This window comes from Dendrobates tinctorius, unplaced genomic scaffold (genome assembly GCF_039654945.1).
Source record: "Dendrobates tinctorius isolate UK_male_01 unplaced genomic scaffold, ASM3965494v1 ptg000133l, whole genome shotgun sequence".
Classification (NCBI taxonomy): Eukaryota; Metazoa; Chordata; class Amphibia; order Anura; family Dendrobatidae; genus Dendrobates; species Dendrobates tinctorius.
The window spans coordinates 48000432-48026852 of record NW_027361801.1 but is presented as its reverse complement, the minus strand read 5'-3'; the positions used below and the strand labels follow the sequence as shown (position 1 = coordinate 48026852).

Genomic DNA, 26421 nt, shown 5'->3' with positions numbered 1-26421 from the left:
TGCCCGATAAATTTTCTGGCGATGGTGCCTCCTGTAGGGGTTTCATCAGCCAGTGCTCTATTCAGCTGGAGCTACTGGCTGTGCGATTCCCTACGGAGCGGGCCAAGGTGGGTTTTATTGTTTCCCTTCTGTCGGGCAAGGCATTGGAGTGGGCTACGCCACTGTGGGAGCGTGGTGACCCAGAGGTACGGACTGCTGCTCAGTTTTTAACAGCTATTAAGCAGATCTTCATCGGTCCACGGGTCACGCACGACACCTCTCTTCAGCTTCTTGCTTTTACTCAGGGTTCTCTCTCGGTTAGTCAGTATGCCATCCGTTTTCAGACACTGGCTTCCGAGCTGGAGTGGTCTGACAAAGTCCTCATCCCTGTGTTTTGGAGAGGTTTGCCGGAGCATGTTAAAGATGCTCTCTCCACCAGAGAGGTTCCTGCAAGTTTGGAAGAGCTGAATGCCATTGCCACCCGCATTGACCTCCGTTTTTGGGAGCGTGGTATGGAGCGTGCTTAAACGAAGCGGAAGGTTACCTCAGCTCCCAATTTTTTTGAGCCTCTGGAACAACCCGAGCCAGAGATTCCACTCCAGGAGCCCATGGAGGTGTCTCGCACCATTCTCGAGGCGCGCCCGGCACAAAACTCCATTTGCGGTTGCCACCATCAACACGCTGTTTCCCAGGACAACAGTGCCCCGCAATGGCCAAATTCTGTGCCGCCGGGCAAGACCTTTCTTCCTCCCCGCCATCGGCCAAGGGTTCTTGCGTGGGCACACGCGTCCAGGATGGGTGGTCATTGCGGCTATATGCAGACCACAAAACTCCTGGCAAGGTCTTACTTGTGGCCGCATAGGGCTCGGGATGTTAAAAAATATATTCGGGCCTGTGCCTTTTGTTCCCGGAGTAGCCTCCTTAAACGGAGAGTGGCGACGTCCGCCGACACACGGTGGCGTTCCACTTTAACTTCCGCTCCCGTTGTCTCCCACATGTCCCTTCTCAAACCTGGCGATCTTGCCGCCCCTGATGCCTTCCATGTGTCCCGGGTTTCTCTGTCACCTACCGGGACATCAGACTTGCCTTCGGACAAGTCTGAAGCCTATACCTCTGATGGGCACAAGCTGGTGGATCGGAAGGCTCAGGGAGGAGGGGGCCCTAGGAGGGGGGGTAATGTTAGGCGTCAGATTCCTGCGTTGGCTCTGCAGGAATCCAGACCCTCACATTCTGCAGTCTCCTGCTGTTTATCTACTGCAGAGAAGATTGCAGAGGAGATTGCCTTGCAGCAAATCTCTCCAGAGGCTAAGTCCTTCTGTCCATCTTCTGAGCATGCTCATGAGACGATCTCCCATTGGAGATAGGGAGTCATGTGCTCATGTACTGCTCCAGATCTCATTGGTCCAGCTTGGAGATCTGGAGGCTTCCGGAAGGTCCCGGCTGCTATAAAAGGCACGCATGGCTGTTCCGCCATGCGCTAGTATAGTCATACTTGCTGCTGTGTGAATGAGGATGGATGCATGATTTTGGTGAATGACTCATTTGAAACCCCTACCCTCTGATATTACGTTTGTGGTTAGGGATTGAGTTTAGTATCAGTGCCAGTGCCAGCGCGCCTCTGCTTCATCGTCCACAGTTGCTAGCATCTGACATTGCGCTTGCGTACTAGCATTGTTGTGTGGCGGCAGTGTTCCACGCCGCGCTGCAGTAGCAGCACTCCTTGGCGTCCGCAGTTGCGACGTCGCACACAAGGTAGGTCTAGAGGGACGCAGTCCCGCTGTCCTTGGCTCTGCTCCTGTGACCAGATACCGTGTGTGCAACTATTCTGAGCACTGTGACTTTAACAGGCTCAGCCCTGTTGTATTTGTCTTGTGTTTGGCATCTCTGTGACTCAACAGAGATTGCTCTGTGCACCTGGGTGAAGTTTAACCCCGTGCGCACCTCCGCCATATTGCTCTTGCCACCACTTAGCAGCGGTTATATCACCTACAGCACGGTGGACCCCGAGCGGCGAACGCACTTTATTAGTTTTTTTATTTAGTGCGTTCCGCCATTCCTAACAATTGGGCTCATAAGAGTTAATAAAAACCAAACAATTCAACTTCACTGTTTAGCCCTTTAGGAATCATAGTGTCCAATACAAAAATCCAACAACTTTCAGCTTGTGACATTAATTTGATATAGTTCCCTTTTCGCCAGTGTTGTTGGACTATTTCTATACCGCTTACTGCCATGCCATGCACAGAGGTATCATGATGTTCAAAAAAATGCTTAGATAGAGGATGACCCAGAAATTTTTTCTTTATGTTTCTAAGGCTAGTTTCACACTAGCGTTTGTGAGCGCAGTGACGGCCTGCGCACGGCCGCCGCTAAGCCCTGCCCCCTGCCGCGCCTCCGCTGGTAGCTCCGCCTACCGGCGCATGACGCTGCATGCGCCCTGCGTCCCCTATCTTTATCACTGGGGGCGCAGGCCCATGCGCCGCCAAACGCATACTGCGCACGGCCTGCGCCCCCAGTGATAAAGATAGGGGACGCAGGGCGCATGCAGCGTCATGCGCCGGTAGGCGGAGCTACCGGCGGAGGCGCGGCAGGGGGCGGGGCTTAGCGGTGGCCGTGCGTAGGCCGTCGCTGCGCTCACAAACGCTAGTGTGAAACTAGCCTAATATGTTCGTTGATCCTGACATTTAGCGAGCGTTTGGTGTGCCCTACATATGTTTCATTACATGAACATTTGATGGTGTATATATAACATCCGGGGTGGTGCAGGTAATAAAATCCTGAATAATGTATTTTATATCTCCTCCAAAAATCTTTATTTGTTTTTTAGTATTTGTTTGTTTACACATGCTGCATTTGCAACAAGGAAAAAAACATTCATCCACTCAATGCCGACTTTTATTCCCCATTGACTTGCATTGGGGTCGGGTTTCGGATGAAACTCCGACTTTTTTTTGCCCTAGTCGGACCAGTTTCATCTGAAACAAATTTTGTTTCATGAAACCTGATCCGACCAAAGTCGCTCAACTCTAACTATTACATCTACTACATACAGCGCCTTGTGAAAGTATTCAGCCCCCTGGAACTTTTCAACCTTTTCCCACATATCATGCTTCAAACATAAAGATACCAAATGTAAATTTTTGGTGAAGAATCAACAAGTGGAACACAATTGTGAAGTTGAATGAAATTTATTGGTTATTTTAAAATTTTGTGGAAATTCAAAAACGGAAAAGTGGGGCGTGCAATATTATTCGGCCCCTTTAACTTAATACTTTGTTGCACCACCTTTTGCTGCAAGTCGCTTGGGGTATGTCTCTATCTGTTTTGTACATCGAGAGACTGAAATTCTTGCCCATTCTTCCTTGGCAAACAGCTCGAGCTCAGTGAGGTTTGATGGAGATCGTTTGTGAACAGCAGTTTTCAGCTCTTTCCACAGATTCTCGATTGGATTCAGGTCTGGACTTTAACTTGGCCATTCTAACACCTGGATACGTTTATTTATGAACCATTCCATTGTAGATTTTGCTTTATGTTTGAGATCATTGTCTTGTTGGAAGACAAATCTCCATCCCAGTCTCAGGTCTTTTGCAGACTCCAACAGGTTTTCTTCAAGAATGGTCCTGCATTTGGCTCCATCCATCTTCCCATCAATTTTAACCATCTTCCCTGTCCCTGCTGAAGAAAAGCAGGCCCAAACCATGATGCTGCCACCATCATGTTTGACAGTGGGGATGGTGTGTTCAGGGTGATGAGCTGTGTTGCTTTTATGCCAAACATATCACTTGGCATTGTTGCCAAAAAGTTCAATTTTGGTTTCATCTGATCAGAGCACCTTCTTCCACGTTTGGTGTCTCCCAGGTGGCTTGTTGCAAACTTTAAACAACACTTTTTATGGTTATCTTTGAGAAATGGCTTTCGTCTTGCCACTCTTCCATAAAGGCCAGATTTGTGCAGTGTACGACTGATTGTTGTCCTATGGACAGACTGTCCTACCTCAGCTGTAGATCTCTGCAGTTCATCCAGAGTGATCATGGGCCTCTTGGCTGCATCTCTGATCAGTCTTTTCCTTGTTTGAGATGAAAGTTTAGAGGGAGGCCGGGTCTTGGTAGAATTGCAGTGGTATAATACTCCTTGCATTTCAATATGATCGCTTACACAGTGCTCCTTGGGATGTTTAAAGCTTTGGAAATCATTTTGTATCCAAATCCAGCTTTAAACTTCTCCACAACAGTATCACGGACCTTCCTGTTGTGTTCCTTGGTCTTCATGATGCTCTTTGTGCATCAAACAGAACCCTGAGACTATCACAGAGCAGGTGCATTTATACAGAGACTTGATTACACACAGGTGGATTATATTTATCATCATTAGTCATTTAGGACAACATTGGATCATTCAGAGATCCACAATGAACTTCTGGGGTGAGTTTGCTGCACTGAAAGTAAAAGGGCCGAATAATATTGCATGCCCCACTTTTCAGTTTTTGAATTTCCACAAAAATTTTAAATAACCAATAAGTGTCGTTCAACTTCACAATTGTGTCCCACTTGTTGTTTATTCTTCACCAAAAATTTACATTTGGTATCTTTATGTTTGAAGCATGATATGTGGGAAAAGGTTGAAAAGTTCCAGGGGGCCGAATACTTTTGCAAGGCTCTGTATTAGGATAGGATCTTGGAGAGGGGAATACCCTTTTAAATTAGAGTGTTATTTGGAATTTATGTCATAGACTGTAAAAAGTCTATACATAATTGCTGTTTCCGCTTGTGAGTGATATATATGTATGTGTATGTATGAATGTATATATATATATATATATATATATATATATATATTTGCATATTTGATTGACAGGTAACATTTTTCCTGGAAAATCTGATGCCAATAAAACAAGCATGTCTCTCCATAACTGATGCTGGATAAATATGTTCCCTATATTACAGCTGGTAATGGAATACTGTGGAGCAGGATCAGTTACAGACTTGGTGAAGAAGACAAAAGGCAACTGCTTCAAAGAAGATTGGATTTCATACATATGCAGAGAGGTTCTGCGGGTATGTTTTCATGTTTTTTTTTAATTGCTCAATAGATTATTGATCAAGTAACAAAAAAGCAGAAAAAAATCATCATGTTTAGTAGCAGTAATAAAACTAATTTCGTATGTGCTATCGTATATCATTTATTATTTTAAAATACTTTCAGATCTGTAATCCACTTCATTTGTTTACAGTGAAAGGGGTTTTCTGCCAAGTTTCAGCTGTTAGAGCAGCGCGTTTTCCTTGGCTGTTCCCATAAAGCTTGAATGGGGTAACATGGCCGAAACTCAACTGCGGCAACCTTCATAATGCTCCCCTCCATGTTAGTATAGCTGGAATTCAAAAGATACTCGGGAATTTAGCAATGTGTGGGGTCCTATCTGTCAGACTTCCAACAATCTAACATTTACTGTATATAGTGGATAGGTTGTAAAAACTTCTTCTAAAGGCACCTTTGCCTAAATTGGCTTTTGGCAGTTGGAGTCATCAGAAGACACCAGAAGATATAGTATAAATGTCCAATTTGCGATTTTTTTCTCTGTTTTTATTGTGTTGTTCCAATACACACATAGGAAATAAACATGTCTATGACATGTCTTTTTCTGGGAAAAAAAAACTTCATTTTCTCGAACAATTTGAAGGGTGCCAACACTTTTGGCCGTGACTGTATGTAGCCCCCTATTTCCCTTACAGTGATATCCCCAGACACGTCAAGGGCAGAACAGAAAACAACAGGGTGTTGGAAAAAAACTCTCCTTTCAAGATGTGTTTTGCATCCTCTGTAGAATTACATAGAACATTGAGTATTTGGTAGATAATTTACCAGATATTGTAAAAATAATAAAAGTTTACAGAACAGCTTTGTAAGCATTTGCAATCAACATGGAGCCATCTCACCAAAGAACTCAAATTCAAATATTTATAGAAATCAGGAAATTATTCCTAATAAGCATTTTAACATAAAATCATAAAATTCTCATCAATTATGCATAATATACAGCATAGTATTAATTATATATAAAACATGTGCTCAAATTAAGCTGAAATCTTTATATTACATTGCAAATATATTCATTTTCAATCCAATATAGCTTTTCTCCTTATCATCATAATTACACAATAAAACAATATGAAAGATTATTTACAAAAGTAAGAAAATATTACGGTATGTTCTGTCAAACCAGAGCTAAACCAGTATATCCGCATGGCCACTATTGCAGCTCCCATAGTGGCTGTTGCCTTCTTAACCAGGCTTGAGCATTTGCCTAGTTAGTGTTTCATTATCCTCCTTGCTTAAATCCTTTTACAAACCTATTTTTTTCTATTTTTTTTGCTCTACTGCATTGACAAAAGCCATAACTTTATTATTATTATTATTATTATTATTATTATTGTTTTTATTATTATTATTATTATTATTGTTTCCATCAGGAGGGAATGAAAAAGAAAATGCAATTTTGTATTTTTGTTCATAGAAAACAACCTATTAGCATTATTTTGTTTGTCTGTACAATTGTGAGAATGCCAGAAATGTGTATTTTTCATGTTTTACTAATAAAACAATGTTTTATTAAATTGTTTTTACACAATAATACATTTCAGAAACAAAAATAGTTTGTCACTTTGTTCCAAAAGTGTTACCATCTTACCGGCCTCCATGTTCACACACAGCCGCTATGACTTGGCAAGCGGTGCTGATGTTAGAGAGGGAGGCGCAAATGTCATCCCTGGATGGAGTGTTCAAACCAAGCTTTTTTCAATGAGAGGAACTCTGTTGTCTGCTGATGGCAGCTAAAACATGAGTTTTACTCAACTCCTTCTCCTGGGCAGCATATATTGCCATGTTGCCTGGTGTAGGTGTATGCCAAAATCTCCTTGAAAGCATTGTCTGGTCTCAAATTTTCCATGGTGATTCAGTGTGAAAAAAGCCATGCAAGCAATGTAATAATTACACTGCTCTTAATGTTTTTATTTGCAAACCGGCCTTATAAATTATGTTGCACATATCACTAATCACCATCTTCAGGAACTCAGACCACTCCTAAGTTAAATTTCAGGGTGCAACCCCAGGTGGAAATAGAGTTTGCAGCTTGGACTCATAACACCTGGCAAAGCATAACTGGACTCCTAAAATGCTGAACATTCAAAAAGGATTATAGAGTCATTTTGGAATTAATTTTCTAATGGGGGTAACTATTATAGGTGCAGGCAGGGCTGCCACTAGGAATTTCATGGCCCCATACTGGTAAAATTTTTCGGAAACCCCTTGAGACTCTGCCCAGTCTCCACCCCAGCTCCTCTTCGAACCTTCCACACTACCACCACCCACTCTTGGAAAAGCCTCACTTCTGTACCACGTCCTCACTAATCACACAGTATCAGTTCCCATCTAACAACATATCACATACATAGCCATAAGCTTTTGTTTTGGCCAAAAGATATTTTAAGCTGCCACTACGACAAGGTAGACTCTTTTGGCTGGATCATACACCACTCTACCTTATTAAACATTTGTTAAAATATCCAATACTCTTTTGCAGTATATTTCTATTTATGTTTTTTAAGGGAATCTGTGACTTTTTTTAAATGAACAGTAATAACATATTCAAGAGACAAATATCGTCAACCATGGCCAGACCACATATTACCACCAGAGTGACCGAATACTACCACATACATGGAACAAATACCATCATACCATGACCAGACCACATATTACCACTTCATAGTGACTGAATAATACCACATATAAGGGACAAATAGTGCTACACCATGACAGGACAACATATTACCACCACATAGTGACAGAATAATACTAAATACAAGGGACAAATACTGTCACACGATGACCAGACCACATATTACCACCACATAGTGAGCAATAATACCACATACAAGGGACAAATATTGCCACACCATGACCAGATCACATATTACCATCACATAGTGACTGAACACTACAATACTGTTCATTAATAAAAAAACACATAATTTTACCATAAGTGCCATTATACACAGGAGCTTTGTACATTGTACAAAGTGTATAGTGTCAGTGTGCACGTAATACAGTGATCACCAGTGACATTATATACAGAAGCTCTGTATAAAGTGTCAGTGTACAGGTAATATACAGTGATCACCAGTGACATTATACACAGGATCTCTGCATATAGTGCCAGAGTACAGATAATACAGTGAACATCAATGACATTATACACAGGAGCTCTGTATGTACTGTCAGTGTACAGGTAATACAGGGTTCACCAGTGACATTATACACAGGACCTCTTTATATAATATACGTGTATAGTGTCAGTGTACAGGTAACATATTGACTCACCGGTGACATCTCTGGTTGAAGTCCTTCATCTTCATCTAGCAGAGACCGCCATCATTTCTTCCAGCCACAACTCATCTCTGCAGATAATAACAGTTATCTAGAGCACATTCCCCAATTTTTCCCCAAATTCTACCCTACACCAGATGAAGAAAAAAAGCAAGTGCCGACCTGCACAGTAACAGGAACTCTCCGCTTCCACACTGAAAACAGTATCCTCAAAAATAAAATACATCACAGTTGTAATAATATCATTTAATTAGCCCCTCCAGTAATAATGTCCCACACCCTGCTTCCACATGTACTCCATTCTGAACCCCATGTGTCTCATTCCTAGCCCATATGTTCTCGCATTATGCCCTATGTGACTCCATCCTACCCCCATGTCTCCCTATCTTGCCCCCATGTCTCCCCATGCTGCCCCATGTCTCCTCATGCTCCCCCTTGGATCTCCATGCATCCCCCTTGTCTCTTCATGCTGCCCCATGTCTCTCCATGCTGACCCCATGTCTATCAACGCTGCCCCATGTCTCTCAATACTGACCCCATGCCTCTCTAAACCATGCCCCCATGACTCTCCATACCGCCCTCATGTCTCTCCATACCGCCCTCATGTCTCTCCATACTGCCACCATATCTCTGCATACTGCCCCCCATGTTTCTCCATTCAAAACCCATAGTTCGGCTGTACGAAAAAAGTGAAAAGAAAAAAAGTTTATTCTTACCTGGCCAAGGTCCATCGATGTTCTCTCCCTGATTCATCTGAGGTGTGGATGCAACGGCGTATGGCAGTGACATCACACGCTGGTGTATTGCGTGCTGACGTCAGCTGTCGGCCTGTGATTGTCTGGCGGCTTTAAACTGTTGCTGTGCTGGAAGCCTTCCCGCATTGCAATATAGATCTTAACTGACCGTGCGTCCAAGGATGCACGTTTAGTTACTGAACCGGCAGAATCCTGCTGCTGGGGCCTGGTGAGCAGAAGAGAGGAAACCCAGCTGCAAGAGTTTTAAATTTTGCCTTGTATGTTTCTTAACTTTTTTCCAGTATACTCCAATTTCTCTTCATTTTTGAATGTTTTACTAAAAGTGGAGTAAAAGTGTGACACCATTGTTCTCAGCAGCCATCTGGGAGTCAGAGATGCTTTAAGGAGTCTTCCCCATGCTGTTCTCCTTCCATTCAGCACTCCTTGTAGGGTCTGCCGGAAAAAAGTTTGGATTTCCCATTGTCTCCCATTATGCATCCAAGCATTTTAATGCTTGCTCATCTCTAAGGCCAGGATCATATATGCGAGTAACTCGGACAAGTCTCACATCTTAATACCCGGCATTGCCGTCGGCACTCCGGAGTGGAGCGTGCGGCTGCATAGCAATACATGTAGCCGCACGCTCCGGTCCTGAGCGCCGGCATCAGTACCGGGTATTAAGATGCGAGACTCGTCCGAGTTTCTCGCATGTCTGACCCCGGCCTAACTGTTACATCTGATAGCAGATCCCTTAAAAGGTAGTGTGTCACAGTAGCAGCCAACCGAGTCACAGTAAATAATAGGTAAATATTTGGTATCTTCAAAACAACACAGGTCATATATTTTAGCAAGATTACTTTTGTTACTGGAACTTACCCAATTGTATAGCTAAGAAAAGTACGACTAGAGCTACAGCTGTGTGAAAATTTAAAAGTTTTATGTGTAAAATGCAAAATGGCAAAAAAGGATCTTTTAATTCTTGGCTATGTTTTTACATTGCTTTTTCCAGAATTTCCACTGGTGGTATCCCTAGCAAGTATATACTTTTGTTTTTGCATTGTATAGAAGGCACAGTGTGCTGCACTTTGCAATAGAGACACTGTACAAATAGGCCACAAACAGTATGGCTGCCCCGAAAAGTATGTGAGCATGACCTAAAATTGGGTTAAGCTGTAGTATTCGCATAGCAAAAATTATATGCAAATTGCCTCTTCAGAGAGAAAGAGGACTTTTACTCTACAGCGCCACCTATTGGTAATAGCAAAAATTAGGGATGCATCTCTATGTCTGGAACAATACTGAAAGGGGCACAGCAGTTATACATATGCCATAACCTCATTGGTTTTGCAATTAGTGGGATTTATTGAAAAAAAAAAGGATAACATAAAAAGATTCTACCATCTGAAATGTTACACTAGAATCTCTTACAGCATGCCCGTGTCATATCTCACTTCATGCATTTCTTCTACTGTTCACAATAATTCTGGTATTTGCAGTTTCACACGACAGATATATGTATTGCAGGGTCTGGCTCACCTCCATGCTCACCACGTTATTCATAGGGACATCAAAGGACAAAATGTTCTCCTGACTGAAAATGCAGAAGTGAAATTAGGTGAGAATCAAACTAATACTTACATATTCACTAATCAATTTATTATTATTATTATTATTATTAACCTATGCTTTTCTTAACTGTCGAGCTTCTTATGCAATTTTGGCATTATTACAGCATTGTCACAGTTTACATAAAAATATGGCATATTTACATTTTGACTTTACAAGATCATGTGTGTGGGAAAAATTCTAGTAAAGCAAATTGATCAAATGATATAAAAATGAGGTGAAATGACACAAAATCAGTTAACAGACATGGCAACCTTCAATATCCTGTGTAAAAACCCAGCAGAACTATACAGACGCTAGCTCAGGAGGGACGGAATAGGAATAAATATTTCTTTTCTTCTCTCAGCCCAGTTTCTTTCCTAGTTTTGATTATTAAAAGCAGATGGAAAGATTCAAAGAATAGCTAAACTTTGAATCTAATTTTTCATATTTGGCAGACATTTCAAATGACTCTAGATCAGTGAGGATCAGGGTCCTGAGACCCCCCCCAGGTCTCTCAATAGACTCCTGAAAAGTGCACAGCTATGGAGACAGGAGCAAGTAGCTCTTGATACAAGAGCGAGTGCATCTAGAGACAACAGAGCATGGCTGTTGGGAAAGGAGAGCGTGGCTGTAGAAACAGGAGCAAGTAGCCCGAGAGACAAGAGCGAGTAGAGACAGGAGAGCATGGCTGCGGAGACAGGAGAGCATGACTGTTTAGACAGGGACTGGCAGCTCTGGAGAAAGGAGAGTGGATCTGGATACAGGAGAGAATGACTGTGGAGGCAGGAGAGCATGGCTGTGGAGACAGGACTGAGCAGGTCTTAAGATAGGAGAGCATGACTGTGGAGACAGGGACTGGCAGCTCTGGAGAAAGGAGCGAGTGGATCTGGATACAGGAGAGAATGACTGTGGAGGCAGGAGAGCATGGCTGTGGAGACAGGACTGAGCAGGTCTTAAGATAGGAGAGCATGACTGTGGAGACAGGGACTGGCAGCTCTGGAGAAAGGAGCGAGTGGATCTGGATACAGGAGAGAATGACTGTGGAGGCAGGAGAGCATGGCTGTGGAGACAGGACTGAGCAGGTCTTAAGATAGGAGAACATGACTGTGGAGACAGGGACTGGCAGCTCTGGAGAAAGGAGCGAGTGGATCTGGATACAGGAGAGAATGACTGTGGAGGCAGGAGAGCATGGCTGTGGAGACAGGACTGAGCAGGTCTTAAGATAGGAGAACATGACTGTGGAGACAGGGACTGGAAGCTCTGAAGAACGGAGCGAGTGGATCTGGAGATAGGAGACCATGGCTCTGGAGACTGTAGCGAGTGGATCTGGAGATAGGATAGCATGACTGTGGAGACAGTAGTGAGTGGATCTGGAGATAGGAGAGCATGACTGTGGAGACATGAGTGGGTGACTTTGGAGATAAGAGCGGGCAGTTCTGGAGATAAGAGCGGTCAGTTCTGGAGATAAGAGCGGGTGGCTCTGGAGAGAACTCCTGTCTGAGAGTGCACATAGAGTGGGTTATATATTCAATATAGAAGTATAGCCTTTATCTGTCCCAAGGAACTTTGTTTTTTGACCAGATGGTCATATTGCTGAGAAGGAAAACTGCAATAGCAACAAGGACACACTTTTGGCTTATGTCTGGTAAATTAGGGTCTATAGCTATGTTAAGTTACATGCTGGGAGAAGCTCCTGACAAATACATCCAGCTGAGTACATCTAGCCCGCGATCAAAATAGAATCCTATAGTCATCTCATGTTAATACAGCCACAACATCCAGACTTTCTACTGTGCTATGGTCCTTCACTGATCATTAATATAATAGCCACGGGGTAGATACCAGGACATTATGCAAGTTACTGTAAATTTGTGTATGAAATACAAGGGCAAAATAATATTGAAAACTGTAAATGCTGCCAAGTTGTCTAACTGTTGTCTCCCTTGAACCCCTGAGTGTTAGAAGACAAGCACCAGATCCCTGTTGTGTACGCTCAGATACCGTCCACAATGATTGTTTGTGAGTTCAAACCCACTCTCCATAGACTACACAAGCCGTTCCCTATGGGGCTCTTTCCTCTATGTCTGTGCTAGTGAGAGTCCCATACAGCGCGGCACTATTAATAATAATCAACCGTGATGCAATCAGAAGCCAATACGTTGTGTAAGCTGCAAACTGCAGTGTAAGTAAAGACAGGCGTTAAGGGTGAATGGTTTTAATTAAGTTGCCAGCTTTATTAGATGAACTGGTTATGACTTGGCAAGAAAAGGGTGAAATGCTGCACAAATACACTGAATGATACGGTTTTATCACATACAGATGTCTTATCATTGCACTAGCAGTGAAGTATCTAGAAATAAGAAAGGATATTAGCTATGGACACTAATTATAAACAGTGGGTGACAATCTCCAGGCCACAGTCAGATTTGTACATTGCAAAATGAGTGCTGGAATGTCACAATCAGCGGAAATGAGAATTGTTTGCATGACACTTATTGTAATCTTTTGCAGCAATGTCGATCCTTTAGATGCAGGTTATGGTGCAGCAGAGAGCATGGACTGTATTGGACTGGATGTGGATTGCTAATGAGGACAGCCATTAAACAGCTGTAACAACTTCTTATATATCCATGCACATCTGTCCCACTGCAGTAATGCATATCCCAAATTTTAAAGATACTGAAGAGGGACACTTTTTTATGTTAAGCAACACCCACTCCTTTTTGTGCACCCACCCATAAATAATGCCATAGTCAAGCCACCTTGTGTTCAAACACAGTATGTTACCCCTTTCATGGCCCCCACATAAAATGATGTCCCTCCATTGCTATGGGTACTCCAAAGATGTCCCACACATAAAATATGATACCACCACACTGCATTCTTGCACACAACATTATGCACCCAAAATGGGCCCCAGACACAGCATGATGCTTCTGCAATACATTCCCCCACAAAGAATGTTACCCTGCATAGTACCCCCACAAACAAATTATAATGTCTCCATAATACTCCACACACAGTATAATGTCAGTACATTGACCCATATGGTATGATTTCTATCAGTACATTCCTACTCATGATATAATTTCTATCAGTGCATTCCCTTATACAGTATGATTTCTAACGGTACATTCACCCACACTGTATGATTTCTATCCGTGCATTCCCCCACACAGTATGATTTCTATCCGTGAAATCCCCCACACAGTATGATTCTATCCGTGCATTCCCCCACACAGTATGAGTACTATCAGTTCATTCCTCCACACTGTTTTATTTCTATCAGTATTTTCCCCCATACGGGTATAATTTCTATCAGTGCATTCCCCCTCACGGTTTGATTTCTATCAGTGCATTCCCCCATATGGTATGATTTCTATCAGTGCATTCCCCCATACATTTTGATTTCTATCAGTTGTGAGGCAGTGACCCCTGTTACAGCTAGGGGGTGCTGTGTGTTCTCCCCAGGACATGCACAGAGGTGTATGAAGGCCATAGGTGTGCATGGCAGTCACGGGCATAACTGTGACTGCAATGCAGGTTAAATGCAATAATAAATAAGGTTACTCTTGGATTTGTTAGTGTCCAAGTCGGATGTAGGGAAAACCTGCTCTGGAATGGGTGTTTTGAAACTGACTGCAGTATATCAGTGGTGCAGTCCGTTTCATTTCCGGTCCAGGTTTTCCATGTGGCAGAAGGCCACAGGTTCTTATGTTAAAAGCCCTGCAGGAGAGGTCTGAGTGAGTCTGAGGAGTCTCAGGTGTGTCAGAATCAGAGTGGAGTTTGCTTGGTGTTGAGCAGACAGCCTGCATGGGCACGGCCTGTGTGAGAGTAAAGCCAGGACCACACATGTGAAGAGTATGGCCAAGTCTTGTATGTTAATACCCGGCACGGAGCGTGCTTCCGCATAGCAATACATGGAGCCGCACGCAGTGCCAGGTATTAATATGTGAGATTCGGCCGTATTCCTCGCATGTGGAATCCCGGCCTAACACAGAGCCCAGAAGAGCAACTACAGGCACCCACAGCTTACACAGCGGTGCGGTCAATTACGGCAACTGGTCTTGAAGGTGGACTGGCGTATTTATCGGCTGCATACTGGAGGGTATGGCTCCAGCTGTGATCCAGAGGATGCCAGGTGCTATGTAGTGCTGTGAAATGGACACTGATGCTACGCTGTATGATTTGCACGTGTGTGTGAATTGGACTTTAATACTGTGAGGAAACAGATTAAAGAGACTTTGTGGGTCACTGTCTCATCACTGCATATGGTGCTACCACTGCACTACATAGTACATTCCTCCACATAGTATGATTTCTATCAGTACCTTCCCCCTTCCCCCACACAGTGTAATTTCTATCAGTACATTCCCCCACACAGTATGATTTCTATCAGTGCTTTCCCCCATATGGTTTTAGTTCTATCAGTGCATTCCTCCACACAGTATGAATTCTATCAGTACATTCCCCCCCATACTGTATGGTATGATTTCTATCAGTGCATCTTCCCCCCCACGGTATGATTTCTATCAGTGCATTCCCCCATACGGTATGATTTCTATCAATGCATTCCCCCACACGGCATGTTTTCTATCAGTGCATTCCCCCATACAGTGTGATTTCCATCAATGCATTCTCCCACATGGTATGATTTCTATCAGTGCATTCCCCCATACAGTATGGTGTCTCACAATACATTTCCCTCACACAGCATGTTGCCGCATGTGTTAGCAGGTTGCGTGATGCAGTGACAGACAGAAGGCAGAGCAAGGGTTAACAATTTTAACAGTTTAATTTAGCAAGGGATTCAGGGCCCCGTCACACATAGCAACTCACCAGGGATCCCGACAACGATATCAACTTGTCAGGATCGCTGGTGTGTCACTACATGATCGCTGGTGAGCTGCCAAACAGGCAGCTTCACCATTGATCAGCACCAGCGACGTCGAGCGGGCGGGTCGCTGTGTACGTTAGTTACCAGCACGCTGATGCAGGGAGCTGGTAACTAAGGTACACATCGGGTTTCTAAGCAGCGCGCATCACTTAGAAACCTGATGTGTACCTTGGTTACCAGCTCCCTGCATCAGCGCGCTCGTAACTAAGGTACACAGTGGGTTTCTAAGCACAGTGCGCTGCTTAGAAACCCTGCGTTTACCTTAGTTACCAGCGCGCTGATCGCTGGTCTCCCGCCTGTCACATGCAGTGATGTGTGCTGGCCAGCGGGAGACCAGCAATCAAAAAAATGTCCAGGGCTTTCCAACAACGATCAGCGATACCGGCAGGGGGGCCGGTTGCTGATAGGTGTCACACACAGCGATCTCGCTGGTGAGATCACTGTTGCGTCACAAAACTTGTGACTCAGCAGCGATCTCGCTAGCGAAATTGCTATGTGTGACGGGTGCTTAACTCCTCGCACGCAGACAAATGTTTAATGGGGAAATGTGCAGAATAAAAACAGTCTTTTTAGAAAGAACTTATCGTGTCCTTTGTGCTCCTCCATGGCAGATGATCCCGCAGGGAGTTGCAGCTTCAGCAACGGCTGAAACGATGTCCAAAGGGAGGTCCTTTACACAATGGTCTGTCTTCTGGCGGCAGCGGTCGGTGTCCAGTACCTTCTGCTGAGCCCCTAGTCCATGAATACGTTTGGCCGAAACAAACAAGGCCACAGCACTCCCAGAGTCAAACGTGAATGGCCGTGAAGCAAGTGGCAGGGAAGGCCGCAATAGTCTGTCCGATACTTGGCTCTGCCTGCTCTGCATGTGTGTGGTACTCACAGTCAGTGGGCGCACGGCACCTCTATTGCTGGCAATTACTGGGCGTATGGCACCTCTCTGCACAACGATCCTACTGCAGACGGTGGGGACCATCCGAAGCAGCCTGCTGCCGTGCCGGTACTTGGGGGATGGAGCGCGCTGCTTGCCTGTCTGCGTGCTGCAGCTGGTTGGTGCCAAAAACAGACTGCTTACACATGCTGCTACTTTGCCACACCCCTGCTTCCAGGTCACGAGACTTGTCCGGTCTTTTATTCTTTCCCTCGGACAACACAGGAGACAGCCCCGACAGTTCTGGACCCGGCAAAGGAGAGGTTCCCACCGCCCGGTATTCCTCCCTACACTCCTCCTCTCCTTTAGCTCGCTATTCCATGGACGAGAATTCTTGCAGAAAATATTGACATTCCTTCATCTCTTCAACGATCCGCTGCCATATAAACTGATCTTGTTCATAACGATTAGGAGGTATTCCGGCTGTTGTTCGTTCTGTGCGTCGTAAGTCGGGTTGAGTGGTTGAGTCAGGTAGAGTGGATGAGTCAGGTTGAGTCGGCAAGGACGGGGAAGCGTCCAAGTTCAATGGAGCAGCCATCTTGGGCGTTTCAGGCTTCTTTACATCTTCTGGATTGATGAGTGTTGGGCCTTCCAGTTGAAGAATTCTTCTTCACAGTCGAAAGCTGCTGACGGGGGCATCTCAGGAACATTTGTCGCTCTCTCTGGATGGTCGGGATCTCGGACAAGCAAGGACGTAGCATACTTCGATGAACTACTTGAGTGGGGGACCCTTTTTGTCCTACTGGTTGAACCTCATAGACAGGACCATCAGATCCGATTCGGGGTTTCACCTGATACGGAGTTTTTTCCCACCGGTACTCCAACTTGCGTTGGGTCGTTTGTCTCGAACCAGTACTCAGTCTCTGTCCTTGAGAGCTGTACCTCGCAGGGGCATCATTTCATGGTGTTCAAGCTCTCGAAACCTGGTCTGTACCAATTGATGTAGAGTCTGCAAAAGGTATCGATGTTCACGGACCCAGGTGAACACCACCGTCCGTGGGTAGTCCTTCTCTGGGTCCAATTCCAGCTCAGTAATCTCATGCCCTTTTTGGCCAAACAGCCGGGTGTATGGCGTGTATCCAGTTTTGCTATGCACCTGGTTGTTGTACACACAGACTAATTCGGCTGCATACTCAGGCCAGCAGACTTTCTTGTCTTCTTCCAACGTTCTCAGCATCTGAATCAGTGCCTGGTTGAAACGCTTACAGGCCCCATTTCCTTGTGGATGGTAGGGGGTCATCCTGGACAGATCTGATACATCTGATACAGATGATGCAATTCTTCCATCACTCACCCTTGGAAACAGGCACCTTGATCAGAGTGAATTCTCTTCAGACAATTTTACACCTTAATGATTTCTCAACAAATGGCCTGTGCTGCTGACTCGGCAGTCTGGTCTCGGGTCAGAATCACCACAGCAAATTTGGTAAAATGATCAGTCATCACCAGGCAATGTTCGTATCCGAGGTGAGCTGGACCTACGGTCAAGTAGTCGATCATTTAAACTGTTAGGGGAGCAGAAGTCACGATAGTCTGCGTAGGGGCCCTCTGTTCCGGAGGCTTAGCTAGTTCACAGTTCCTGCATCGCTGACAAGCCTCATTTACTGCAGTCTTCAGCCAGGGATGTTAGACCAACTTCTGTAGCCACTGTAACATCTTCTCTGGGCCAAAGTGAGCCCCTCGCTCATGAGCTTCGGTGGCCACTTCGCCAATCAATTTTTCGGTGAGTAACACTTGCCAGGTAACTCCTAACTCTCGCACCAGCTGCACCATCCGAAACAGCAAACCATCTTCCAATTGGAGCCTCTCCCACTGCCTCAGAATCTGCACCGCTCCTGGAGACAGAGAGTCTTTCTCACTTCGGCTGGGGAGTCATTTCAAAGCCACCCACTGCATCAGCTGGGCGAGTTCTTTATCTTCTTGCCGAAGCCTCACCCAATCATCACGAGGCAATCCCAGCAAGTGTTCTCCCGACGCCTCACTGATCTGTCCCTGTGTCGCAGCTAACATCCTGGCGTGGTTCCGAAACCCCAGGATCTCTTCGGACTCCAATTCTTCATCCTGATTGGGTCTGGGTTGTTCGTGGGTCACTCTGGGCAGAGTATCAGCATGCGTGTTTTCAGCTCCTTTGTGATATGCAATTTTATATCAGTATTTCACCATACGAGTGTTAGGAGTCAGATTTCTGCGGTTAACAGCCATTAAGCAGGTCTTCCTCGGTCCACGGGTCACGCACGATACCTCTCTTCAGCTTCTTGCTCTAGCTCAGGGTTCCCTCTCGGTTAGTCAGTATGCCGTCCGTTTTCGGACACTGGCTTCCGAGCTGGAGTGGTCTGATAAGGCCCTCATCCCTGTGTTTTGGAGAGGTTTAGCGAAGCACATTAAAGATGCTCTCTCTACCAGAGAGATTCCTGCCAGTTTGGAAGAGCTGATTGCTATTTCCACCCGCATCGACCTCCGTTTTTCGGAGCGCGGTATGGAGCATGCTCAATCCAAAAGGAAGGTTACTCTGGCTCCCAATTTTTTTGAGCCTCTGGAGCTGCCCGAGCAAGAGGTTCTACCCCCAGAGCCCATGGAGGTGTCTCGCACCATTCTTGAGATGCGCCCGGCACAAGATTCCATTTGCGGTTGTCAGCGTCTATACGTTGCTTCCCAGGATGACGGCGCCCCGCAATGGTCAGATTCTGTGCCGCCCGGCGAGACTTTTGTTCCTCCTCACCTTCGGCCCAAGCTTCTCGCGTGGGCACATGCGTCCAATGCGGATGGACACTGTGGCTACATGCAGACCACGAAACTCCTGGCTGGGTCATATTGGTGGCCGCAGAGGGCTCGGGACATTAAAAAGTATATTCGGTCATGCGCCACATGTGCTCGGGATAGCCTCTTTAAACGGAGAGTGGCGATGCCTGCCAACTCACGGCGGCATTCCACTTTAACTCCTGCTCCCATCGTCTTCCGTGTGTCTCTTCTTAAACCTGGCGATCTTGCCACCCCTGATGCCTTCCGCGTGTCTCGGGTTTCTGTGTCACCTACCGGGACACCAGACTTGCCTACGGACAGGTCTGAGGCCTATGCCACTGATGGGCGTAGGTTGGTGGGTCGGAAGGCTCAGGGAGGGGGGGGCCCTAGGAGGGGGGGTAATGTTAGGAGTCAGATTTCTGCGGTTAATATGCAGGAATCCAGACCCTCACATTCTGCAGTCTCCTGCTCATTATCTACTGCAGAGGAGATTGCAGAAGAGATTGCCTTGCAGCAGATCTCTCCAGAGGCTAAGTTCTTCCATCTGCCTTCTGAGAATGCTCATGAGACGGTGTCCCATTGGAAATCGGGGAGTCATGTGCTCAGATGCTGCTCCAGTTCTCATTGGTCCATCTCGGAGGTCTGGAGGCTTCCGGAAGGTCCCAGCTGCTATAAAAAGCGGGCATGGCCGTTTCGCCATACGCTAGTATAGTCATACTTGCTGCTGTGTGTATGTTGATGGATGCATGATCTGGTGAATGACTCATTTGAAACCCCTACCGTTTGATATTACGTCTCTGTGAGGGATTGAGTTTCTACCAGTACCAGCTCCAGCGCGTTATTGCTGCATAGCCACAGCTGCTAGCATCTGACATCGCGCCTGCGCTATAGCGGTGTCATCCAGCGGCTGTATCCACGCCGCACTGCAGTTGCAGCTCTTTGAGCGTTCGCGGCTGCGACACTATATTCTTTCATAATAACAGTAGGTCTAGAAGAATTTAGTACCGCCATCTTGGGCTACTCCTGTGACCTACCGTCCTGTGTGTATTCTACCTGAAGCCTGTGTCACAAACAGGCAGAGGCGTATCTAGGTTTTCTGGCACCCAGGGCAAGAATTTGGTTCGGAGCCCCCCTCCAAGTACATATGCGACTTGCACACTTAGCCATGTACCCACGCGCCGCTCTCCCTAAGGCTCTCAATGTTCAGTAAAAAACTGAAAGCAGGATGAGCTGCTCGTTGTCACAGGACCATAACTGTGAAAATCGCATATGAGTGAAGTGTCTATGTGATGACTACTGGAACCTGCAGAGCTGAGTCCTGACATTGCAGCTTCTGAATTCTCACAATGAATGCACTGCACACTTTTAGGATTCTCCCTTGCCGATGGACAGCCATGTCAGCACAAGTATGTGATTTGTATACTTCTAGCCACATTCCGACTAGACGTGCCCGGCCTCTCTCCGTTCATTTTCATTGAGTGAGGCCACACACGTCTAGTCAGCATGTGACCGCATGTATGTAAATTACCGGCACAAGAGAATCCTAACAGCGTTCAGTGAGCACTGTGAGAATTCAGAAGTCTGCAGTCACATAGAATGCCTGCAGACTCGGCACAAACCTTTAATGCTCCTAAAAAATAAAAACAGGAGAATTAGTCAGTATCACAAATAATATTTACATCCAGGTACCTTATAGATGACGTCGTCTCTGAAGTTGTTCTCCTTTTCTTCGTCTTGTCCAGACCCCATGATGAGTTTTCTCATCCACAGCGGCCTCTGCAGACTTCCATCTTCTCCAGTCTTCTTCAGCAAATCTCCACACGATGCCCTTAAAGATAGAAGTGTCATTATAATGCTCCTAAATAAAAATATCTGCAATATACTGTCTCCTCACACTATTTCCCTCCCTCCTCATACTGTCTCTTCCAACATCCCTCTGTTCACCATACTGTCTCCTCATATGTTTACCCCCTCCCTCTCTATACGGTCTGCTCACACATACCCCTGACTCCCCATACTGGGTCTGCACACATCCCATCACCCTCACTCCCCATACTGTGTCCACATACATTCACCCGTTCGTACCCCTTACTGTCTGCACCCATCCCCCATACTGTTTCCTCATACATACTCTTCATTTTGTGTCCTCAAATCTCCCCACACACATTAAATACCATCCCCACTCCAAATCCCCCCATCCCCAATCCCCCACACACATTAAGTACCCCCATCCCCACTCCAAATTCGCCCACGCTCATTAAATCCCCCATCCTCACTCCAAATCCCTCACACACATTAAATAACCCCCCATCCCCACTCAATAACCCCTCGTCCCTACTCACAAATCCCCCCACACATTATGTACCCCCAATCCAAATCCCCCACACATTATGTACCCCCACTCCAAATCCCCCCTTACATTAACCCCCATCCCCACTCATTAACCCCTCCACTCATTAACCCCCATCCCCACTCATTAACCCCCCACACATTAACCCCATTCCCATTCATTAACCCCCAACACATAAACCCCCATCCCCACTCAATAACCCCCAGACATTAACCCCCATCTTCACTCATTAACCCCCCATACATTAACCCCCATTTCCACTCATTAACCACCACACATTAACCCCCATCTCCACTCATTAACCCCCACACTCATTAACCCCCATCTCCACTCATTAACCACCACACTCATTAACCCCCATCTCCATTCATTAACCCCCACTCATTAATCCCCATCCCCACATTAACCCCCTTCCCAACACATTAACACCCATCCCCATTCATTAACCCCATCCCCACACATTAACCCCCCCAACCCCACATTAACCCCCATCCCCACACATTAACCCCCCACATATTAACCCCCATCCCCACACATTAACCCCCCACATATTAACCCTCATCCCCACACATTAACCTCCATCCCCACACATTAACCTCCATCCCCACTCATTAACCCCATCTCCACTCATTAACCCCCCCCACTCATTAACCCCCATCTCCACTCATTAACCCCCACACATTAACCCCCCCACTCATTAACCCCATCTCCACTCATTAACCCCCCACTCATTAACCCCCCTGCCCACATTAACCCTCATCTCCACTCATTAACCCCCACACATTAACCCCCCCACTCATTAACCCCCATCCCCACATTAACCCCCACCTCCACTCATTAACACCCCCCCATCTTCTATGGTTCTTCAGCTCCACAGAGGAGCACACTTACCACCAGCGTTTGCTCTGGGGGCCGGGGAGTGACGTCAGCAGCGTGATCACATGACATGATCACGCTGCTGACGTCGCTCTGACCCGGCGGTCAGAGCTTAAATTGTACTGGCGTCTGTATAGACACCAAGTACAATTGCTGCCTGGGAGCTGGCGCGGCCTCCTTCTCTGCGCCGGCTGTCAGCTTGAAAGCCGTCACAGAGAACAGCCGACTCTCAGGCCGGGGGGCGGCAGAACGCAGCCGCCAGGGAGGACACTGCGGACCGCTGCATTTTAGGCGGCCCGACTGCGCCCCCCTGCTGCCTGCGCCCGGGGCAACTGCCCCGGCTGCCCCCCCCTGGATACACCTCTGCAAACAGGTTCAGTGTTCTTGTGTTTTTTTGATATGGTTTCTCTGTGTGTGAACAGAGCCCGTCCTGCACACTCCGGGTGAAGTTTAACCCGCGTGCATAACCACCATATTGTCTCTGTCACCATCGAGCAGCGGTTATATCACCTACTGCACGGTGGACCCCGAGGGGCGAACGCACTTTATATTTTTTATTTAGTGCGTTCCGTCGTTCCTAACAACGAGCTACTCATCTCTGCTACAAGGGTGCTAATTTTGCATTTTCTAAGTGGGCCAGAGGGTTATTCTCAGTGCGCACCAAGACTTCGGACCCAGACAGGTATTCAGCGAACTTCTCGGTCATCACCCACCCTAGCGCAAGCAATTCCAACTTGAAAGAGCTGTAATTATCCGGGTTCCGTTCTGAGTCATGGAGAGACCGGCTAGCAAAGGTAAATACTCGCTAATTTCCGTCCTGCATCTGTGACAATACGGCCCCTAGTCCCTGTAGGCTTCCATCAGTGTGAAGAATGAAAGGTTGAGAGAAGTCTGCATAGGCCAGTATGGGTGTTTCAGTCAAGGCCATCTTCAGGGCTTGGAAGGCTTCTTCCTGGCTAGCTCCCCACTGAATGGTCTAATTCTTTGCACCAGATGGTACTCCTTTCAACACCTCCAGCTGTGGGTTGACAATACGAGTGAAATTTTTCACAAACCATCAATAGTACCCAGTAAGCCACAGAAGTGCCTGCACATCCTTCACTGTCTTCAGAGTAGGCCAGTCTTGTACTGCTGCTATCTTCTCATACACTGGTCTCACTCCTTCAGCGGATATAACATATCCTAGATATTCAATTTGCTTGCGGAAAAAGTGGCACTTCTGGGGTTTCACTTTTAGGCCATGCTTCTGCAGCCAACTCAACACCTGCTCCATGCGTCGAAGATGCTCCTCAAAGGTAGCTGCATAGACGATGATGTCATCCAAACAAATGAGAGTAGCTTCAAAGTTCAAGTCTCCCAGACATCTCTCCATCAATCGTTGAAAGGTTCCAGGCACAGTGATTAGGCCAAAGGGCATCCTGTTGAATTTGAACAATCCCATGGGCAGTATGAATGCTGTCTTTGCCCGGTCATGCAGCCATGGGCAGTTGCCAATATCCACTGGCAAGATCCAACAACGAGAAGTACTTTGCTTTTGCCAGAGCAGACAACAACTCCTCAATTCTCGGTAGTGGGTAAGAATCTTGCACAGTGCAGGCATTCAGTTTCCGGTAATCAACAATGAAGCGCAGGGTTCGGTCCTTTTTCCATACTAAGATGATGGTAGCAGCCCACAGACTTTGGCTCTGTCGGATGACTCCATTATGCAGCATATGAGCCAACATTTCTTTCACCTTTTGATACATTTGCGGTGGGATTTGTCGATATCGCTCCCGAATGGTGCGGTGCTTCTCGTGGGAATCTTGTGGGTGATGGCTGTGGTACACCCAAAATCGTCATCCTGACAAGCAAAAACGTCCTGGTAATGCTCCATCACCGCTTCCACTTGTTGTACCTGTTGTGTGTCAGGGTCCTGACAGCACCGGCGTACAGCCTCCGCTAAGCAGGGTCTCACCCGCACCGTAGGGACCCCTGGGGACAAGAACAGCCGGACAATAAAGATGCACGGGACCTGAATGTAGAAGATTAGAAAGCCGGCACAGGACCTATGGTCATGTGAACGGTCAAGTGACTGCAAGGGGGCGGGGCTTAGCATCCTGCTTTCAGAGGAGGAAGAAAACTCAGAGTCTGGCAAAGCAGAGGTCAGGCGCAATACAGGCAAATGAGGTACAGGAGGGATAAACAGACGGGAGGTCAGACAAAGCCAAAGGTCATACACAAGATATCAATACAGTACCAGGGATGAGACAGAGCGGATAATCAAGGCCAAGCAGAGATCAAAAAAACCAAACGGACATAGAAGGTACCAAGCAGAATCCAAAGCAATATCCAGAGAACAGACCGAGTCATACACAGGGAATCAAGCAACCAGAACACAGCACTAACACACTCAGGGGTCACCACACAATGCCAAGGGCGAAAGTATAACTGACGGGGATGGGAGCTTCCTGGGGTTATAAGAAGCCTCCCCAGAACCAATGAGAGGCCACCCTAATAGGTCCCAGGTGTGCAGGTGAGAGTCTGCACTGCGATCAGAACATTAACCCCAGAAGTGCCGGTCACCCAGCACTGGTATCGTGACATTGTGGTGAGAGTTCCACTAGCTCAGCCCACATTTGCTCCAGGATCCCGCACCCTTCCTTTAGATTGTTAGGTAGTGGCTTGGAGAATACGGTAACGGCCACTGTCCAGGGATCTCCTTGTTTCACCACCAACTGGATGGCCTTTGGTTGCATCAGTTCTTCCAGCATACCCATTATCTGTGCTACTTCACTTTTGGGCAGGAGCATGAGACTGTCCTCTCCCAGGTTGACATACTGCACCAGTACATTACCGTCGTGAACGGTGGCTAATGTCTGTGCAGTGAGGAGCCCTGGAGGTAGTTGATCCATTAAAGCTGGCTCTATCTGAACTTCTACCCCTTCAAGAGGTGTGCAGCCTCGTATGCGCAGAGTGAGCACAGTCTAACCTGGTGGTAAAAGGAGTTTGGTGGCTGCTGGGACTATCACCTTCCCCAAGACTTTTCCTTCACTTGATGTTTCTTGGGCCTGGGCCACCCATATCAACTGTTGGAACACTTTTCTCTGAGGGGTGTGAAGGCTCCATCGATTTAGAAACTCATCTGGCGAGTCACTGACTAGGATGTTCCAGAGTTTCTTCAACACGTTCATTCCTAAAGTTACAGTGGGGCCGCTGCCAGGATCCCCGGCGGTTAACACAACTCCTTTCCGCCCACATCTTTGCCAAACACAGTGATTTGCATCCAGACCACCCCTGCGACTGGGATAGGCAACTGATTGGCTGCTGTTAATTTGATCACTGGGCCCCATTCAGGCTCCATCACCTTGGGGAAATGACGTCTGAAATAAGTCTCGGGCATATCGACTAGACAGCGGATGGCCCGGCCATCCATTTCGGCCCATACGAGAGGACTCAGAGGAACCCAACTTGTGGGACTTGTGGGCAGTTGCAGACCCGGCACAGGAGAGGTACCCGCAGCCTGGTCTTCCTCTTTACATGTACACCATGCATCCCTCTCACAAAAGGTGCCCCAGAGTACATTCTCCCCTACATAGCAGGGGCGAACATATAATTGGTGCAACCTGTGCAGCCAAGCAAGAGCCCAAGAGGTAAAGGATCCAATACCAGCTCCAAAGCAGATGGAATTGCACATTATAATAAATTTTTGGATTGCAAATTGCAAATGTCCTGTTCTTGCTGTCTTCAATCTGTGTAAATCAGTGCCACATAGTATGATTTCTGTCAGTGCATTTGCCCATACAGTATGATGCCCCACTATGCATTCTCCCACACAGTTTGATGCTCTCACAGGACCTGTACCCAGTATAATATCCACAGAGTGTTTTCCAGACTCACAGCATGATGATTTAAAGTATGGTGTTCCTCCACCTGAGAAATTCTCATTTTA

At 46.4% G+C, this 26421-nt stretch overlaps 1 protein-coding gene across 1 annotated transcript in view; it reads left to right on the top strand.

Moving 5' to 3' along the window:
• NRK (Nik related kinase) overlaps positions 1 to 26421 on the top strand; it is a 427476-nt gene that overhangs the window by 162567 nt on the left and 238488 nt on the right. The window contains exons 5-6 of the mRNA XM_073543628.1: positions 4923 to 5033; positions 10620 to 10710. Of these exons, the coding sequence (XP_073399729.1) occupies positions 4923 to 5033; positions 10620 to 10710 (202 nt within the window). The remainder of the gene's footprint in view (positions 1 to 4922; positions 5034 to 10619; positions 10711 to 26421) is intronic.